This window comes from Coregonus lavaretus (assembly GCF_964263955.1).
Source record: "Coregonus lavaretus genome assembly, chromosome: 4".
In the NCBI taxonomy this organism is placed as follows: domain Eukaryota; kingdom Metazoa; phylum Chordata; class Actinopteri; order Salmoniformes; family Salmonidae; genus Coregonus; species Coregonus lavaretus.
This window is the reverse complement of record NC_139991.1, coordinates 77,935,317-77,941,316: the sequence shown is the minus strand read 5'-3', so window position 1 is coordinate 77,941,316 and position 6,000 is coordinate 77,935,317. Positions and strand designations below refer to the sequence as shown.

At 46.6% G+C, this 6,000-nt stretch overlaps 1 protein-coding gene across 2 annotated transcripts in view; it reads right to left on the bottom strand.

Moving 5' to 3' along the window:
• Nucleotides 1-1,526: 1,526 nt before the first annotated feature.
• Nucleotides 1,527-6,000, bottom strand: part of LOC311128468 (uncharacterized protein) — a 41,710-nt gene continuing 37,236 nt past the window's right edge. For both annotated transcript variants that reach the window (XM_084160626.1, XM_084160627.1), the window contains exons 5-8: nucleotides 3,883-4,077; nucleotides 3,063-3,220; nucleotides 1,816-2,855; nucleotides 1,527-1,696 (exon numbers count right to left, since the gene is read on the bottom strand). In XM_084160626.1, coding sequence (XP_084016752.1) covers nucleotides 2,706-2,855; nucleotides 3,063-3,220; nucleotides 3,883-4,077 — 503 coding nt within the window. In that variant the 3' untranslated portion in view covers nucleotides 1,527-1,696; nucleotides 1,816-2,705. The remainder of the gene's footprint in view (nucleotides 1,697-1,815; nucleotides 2,856-3,062; nucleotides 3,221-3,882; nucleotides 4,078-6,000) is intronic.

Here is a 6,000-nt window from a genome sequence, read left to right as displayed (position 1 = left end):
TGGTTTCCCACAGCGACAGCATGGCTTGGTGACCACAGCGACAGCATGGCTTGGTGACCTGGTTTCCCACAGCGACAGCATGGCTTGGTGACCACAGCGACAGCATGGCTTGGTGACCTGGTTTCTCACAGCGATGGCATGGCGACCTGGTTTCCCACAGCGACAGCATGGCTTGGTGACCTGGTTTCCCACAGCGATAGCATGGCTTGGTGACCTGGTTTCCTACAGCGATAGCATGGCTTGGTGACCTGGTTTCTCACAGCGACAGCATGGCTTGGTGACCACAGCGACAGCATGGCTTGGTGACCTGGTTTCCTACAGCGACAGCATGGCTTGGTGACCTGGTTTCCTACAGCGACAGCATGGCTTGGTGACCACAGCGACAGCATGGCTTGGTGACCTGGTTTCCTACAGCGATAGCATGGCTTGGTGACCTGGTTTCCTACAGCGATAGCATGGCTTGGTGACCTGGTTTCCCACAGCGACAGCATGGCTTGGTGACCTGGTTTCCCACAGCGACAGCATGGCTTGGTGACCTGGTTTCCCACAGCGATAGCATGGCTTGGTGACCACAGCGACAGCATGGCTTGGTGACCTGGTTTCCTACAGCGACAGCATGGCTTGGTGACCTGGTTTCCCACAGCGATAGCATGGCTTGGTGACCTGGTTTCTCACAGCGACAGCATGGCTTGGTGACCTGGTTTCCCACAGCGATAGCATGGCTTGGTGACCTGGTTTCTCACAGCGATGGCATGGCGACCTGGTTTCCCACAGCGACAGCATGGCATGGCGACCTGGTTTCCCACAGCGACAGCATGGCTTGGTGACCTGGTTTCCCACAGCGACAGCATGGCTTGGTGACTCACTGCAGTGTCCATTTCCATTGATTCACTTCTATCACTCTGCAATGTTAAATTACTCTGTCAAAAGGCATTTCTGAATTGCCTTGCTGCGCATGCCACGCACTAACCTACCATGTATAGTCACTCAGTGATCACCCAAATTCAGCGTTCAGATACTGTTTTAATACAGCCACAAACTGTGAGATTGACTCGCCCTCCTCTTGTGCCCTAAAGGGACAAACTAGAATATCAATACACAACCTCTCATCCCAATTAGCCCTAAAATCCCTAGTTTGAAAGAGAGTGTTTTTCTGGAAGCTGTGCTGCGCCATTATCCTTACATTTTCCCCCACGTGAGCCAGCCCTCTAGCAGTTCAAGTTCTAGCCAATGAGCTTCAACTCTTCGCCATTTGGGTGACAGCTAGCAAGATGCACAAACAGCAGAGCGAGAGACGTGCGCACACGTGACGTAGAACGCAATTTTCGGGGAACCACTTTTGGCTCATGAGCACTACTTTCAGAACTACTGGCTAAAAAGTACCGGAGAATCCCTTTTAACAAAAATAAGATTCTTATTTGAATAGTATTTTCCAATGTTGTTCTCCACTACTAAAAAAACGTCAACGCTTTAACACATCATCCTACATCACATTACAGTAAATGATGAACAGCAAATCAAGCATGTATGTGCACGACAATGATTTTTAATGAGTCATGGTGCGTCATCATTGGTGGGTTAAGGTGATGGGGGTTGGACAGACAATATATGGAATGGAGCAATAAGAACATTTCACTTGTTTTGAAAATGGCAGTCGAGCATCACTGGGGATCAGAGGACAAGCCTGGTCCCAGACCTGTTTGTGCTGTCTTACCAACTTGGCATGACAGCACAAACAGACCTGGGACCAGGCTTTTATCATAAGGACAAGACAGACCGTACAGAGCAGGTGGCTGTCCTATCGATTCTGATCACAGAACGTCGGCCGTCATTTTCTGTTCATTTCCTGACGGTTCTACATGTTAAATTCCCATCGTTCGTAAAACACCGAGCAGGTAATTTACTGCACATGGTGTTGGTCGGTCTTCTCTTACAGGCATCATCACCTGTTGTGGCAAATTCGTCCTTATACTGATCAAAGAACCAAAGTATTTCCAGAGTTTTTGTAGAATTAAGATAGACTTTATTACAGTGGACAAAGCCGAGGTGGTCTGCAGAGCATCTGATTTTCCACCTCCCAGCTCTCAGTTTATATAGTCATTTTACATACATTTTAGCTTAACCCCTCCCTCTTTGGTTCCACCACCACTGTCTCCAGTTTCCACCTCTTGACCGCTCCGCCCACTTCCTTAGTTTATGATAGTGCCGAAATCGGACTTCTCCTCTATGTATTCAGTTTGGAAACAACGGTGGTGCGACCAATAAAACCTTGTCAAGCAAAATCATGTTCAGTTTGAACTCTGTTCAACCCCGGCTCACCCTGGCTTGACCTGGAGATTGATTGTCCACAATCAATCTCCCAAACATACCCAAGCCCAACCCCTCTCTCCCCTCCCATCATGCTGTAATTAATCAAGAAGACGCCCAAGGAGAGACAAAGGGTTTAGCCTGAACTCTGTTCAACCCCGGCTCGTTCCCTGGATATGCCACAGGGTCACAGTCTGGTTTCAGTCACTGATAAGATAAGACAACTGTAGAATCTGACCCGAACACAGGTTAGATGCCCATTTAACACACACACAAACCCAGTGAGCGGAACCGATTCAGTTCTTGCCCAGCAACAGCGATGTATCCATCTATCTATCTAAAAAAAAAAAAAAAATACATGAATGTAAAAATCCACATCACACCTTCCGTCTCTGGGATTATTTGCTGACTATAGGCAGCAGGTCTCCCTTGGTTTTCATGGTTTTGATCTTGGCTCTGATGGTGTCATCCATGGCCTGCCGGCAGCGGTGGGAATAGTGAGCCAGCGTCTCCTCCTTCTCGTCCCATGGCGGCAGGGCGTGGAACACCTAAGATAAAATAGTCCTTTATTAATCCCCCAAAAGGGGAAATTTGTTTGCACCAGCTAATACATACAACACCAATAAATACAATGAAATACTCAAATTATAAAACCTAGTCCCCAGACTAAAAAGTAAGCTCAATTGGAAGACTCCATTGAAAAACATTCCTGATTAAAATATCTGATAGCGGACGGTAAAAAAGGAATTACACACCTCTGGAGCGGCCAGGCTCAGCTCGGCGATGGCGGCCGTCCGCGAGATGGTGTTACGGTCAACGCCCACCCGGTCGAACGCCACCTTCATGGAGACACTGCGCCTGAACTCCTGCAGGGCCGCCATGTACCTGGCGATGACGCCAACCACGTTCTTCACTGAGGAGAGACAGGAGGACACGGCTACTTCATAGTAAAACAAATGCATTTTTGTTTAAATGCTGATTGCTCAACTCTTTATTTGACACGTTTCACTGTGGAGAGCTCATCCCCTATCTTTGCAACGGCATGGGCAGCGCCGTTAAGGGCCATCTCCAGACTTTGGTCCAAGTGTGCCCTCTATCCAACTCTATGGTATTGGGTGCAGTACGTACTCCTGACTCATCATACTGCATCATGTTATTACAGTACTGAACTCCTGACTCTGTTTAAGGGGTATCTACAGTACTGTACTCCTGACTCTGTTTAAGGGGTATCTACAGTACTGAACTCCTGACTCTGTTTAAGGGGTATCTACAGTACTGAACTCCTGACTCTGTTTAAGGACCATCTACAGTACTGAACTCCTGACTCTGTTTAAGGGGTATCTACAGTACTGTACTCCTGACTCTGTTTAAGGGGTATCTACAGTACTGAACTCCTGACTCTGTTTAAGGGGTATCTACAGTACTTACTCCTGACTCTGTTTAAGGGGTATCTACAGTACTGAACTCCTGACTCTGTTTAAGGGGTATCTACAGTACTGAACTCCTGACTCTGTTTAAGGGGTATCTACAGTACTGAACTCCTGACTCTGTTTAAGGGGTATCTACAGTACTTACTCCTGACTCGTGTGTTCTCTCCTTCTCTGCTCCTCTTGGAGCTCTTCATCACCCTGTGGAGCTCCACCTCCTCAAAGCTGTCGAACAGGGCGGGGTTCTCAAACGCCACAACCTCGTCAGGGAACCCCACCCCCATATGGGAGGAGCTACCCGTCCCCAGCTCCATCTGGCTGGACGAATGACCACGCCTCTTCTCTGAGGAAAATAAAAAAACATTAACTGATGGTCTCTGACCGAAACATCACGCAATCTTTTTAACTCTGGATTTGTAATAAATAATATATGTTTATAATGGAGTGTCCCGGCTCAACTTCTAATTATTATTTTTTATCTCAAGTGTCTGTCATTCTTTTTCCACATGCCTCCCCCCACCCTGATTATGATCAGGTACAGTTTGCAGACCAGGCCTCAGATTTGAGATTATATTTTTGTTTAGTGTAAAAAATAATTAAACGCAACATCTAAAGTGTTGGTCCCATGTTTCATGAGCTGAAATAAAAGATCCCAGACATTTTTCAGACGCACAAAAAGCTTATTTCTTGTTTACATCCCTGTTATTGAGCATTTCTACTTAATAATCCATCCACCTGACAGGTGTGGCATATCAAGAAGCTGATTAAACAGCATGACCATTACACAGGTGCACCTTGTGCTGGGGACAATAAAAGGCCACTCTAAAATGTGCAGTTTTGTCACACAACACAATGCCACAGATGTCTCAAGTTTTGAGGGAGCGTGCAATTGGCCTGCTGATTGCAGGAATGTCCACCAGAGCTGTTGCCAGAGAATTTAATGTTCATTTCTCCACCATAAGCCACCTTCAACGTCATTTTTGATAATTTGGCAATACGTCCAACCGGCCTCCAACCGCAGACCATGTGTATGGCGTCGTGTCGGCGAGCGGTTTGCTGATGTAAGCTTTGTGAACAGAGTGCCCCATGGTGACGGTGGGGTTATGGTAAGGTCAGGCATAAGCTACGGACAACGAACAAAATTAAATTTTATCAATGGCAATTTGAATGCACAGAGATACTTTGACGAGATCCTGAGGCCCATTGTGAGGCCCATTTTTTAAAGGCATCTGTGACCAACAGATGCATATCTATATTCCCAGTCATGTGAAATACATAGATTAGGGCATAATTTATTTATTTCAATTGACTGATTTCCTTATACGAACTGTAACTCAGTAAAATCTTAGAAATTGTTGCATTGTTGCGTTTATATTTCTGTTCAGTATATCTTAAGACTGTTTCCTAGGTCCTATGAAGTAAACAGTGTGCATATATTTGATTTAACCTTTATTTTAACAGGGAAGACCTAGGTCTCTTTTTCAAATGTGCCCTGTATCATAGAACATAAATACACTATATATACAAAAGTATGTGGACACCCCTTCAAAGTAGTGGATTTGGCTATTTCAGCTACACCCGTTTCTGACAGGTGTATAAAAATCGAGCACACAGCCATGCAATCTCCATAGACAAACATTGGCAGTAGAATGGCCCGTACTGAAGAGGAGCTCAGTGACTTTCTACGTGGCACCGTCATAGGATGCCACCTTTCCAACAAGTCAGTTTGTCAAATTTCCGCCCTGCTAGAGCTGCCCCGGGTAAACTGTAAGTGCTGTTATTGTGAATTGCAACACTCACTACCGAGTTCCAAACTGCCTTTGGAAGCAACGACAGCACAATAAATGTTAGTCGGGAGCTTCATGAAAGGGGTGTCCATGGCCGAGCAGCCGCACACAAGCCTAAGATCGCCATTCGCAATGCCAAGCGTCGGCTGGAGAGGTGTAAAGCTCACCGCCATTGGACTCTGGAGCAGTGGAAATGCATTCTCTGGAGTGATGAATCACGCTTCTTCACCATCTGGCAGTCCGACGGATGAATCTGGGTTTGGCGGATGCCATGGAACGTGAACCTTCAACCCAGTCTGAAGTCCTGAGCAGGTTTTCATCAAGGATCTCTCTGTACTTTGCTTCCTTCATCATTCCCTCGATCCTGACTAGTCTCCCAGTCCCTGCCGCTGAAAAACATCCCCACAGCATGATGCTGCCACCACCATGCTTCACCGTAGGGATGGTGCCAGGTTTCCTCCAGACGTGACGCTTGGCAT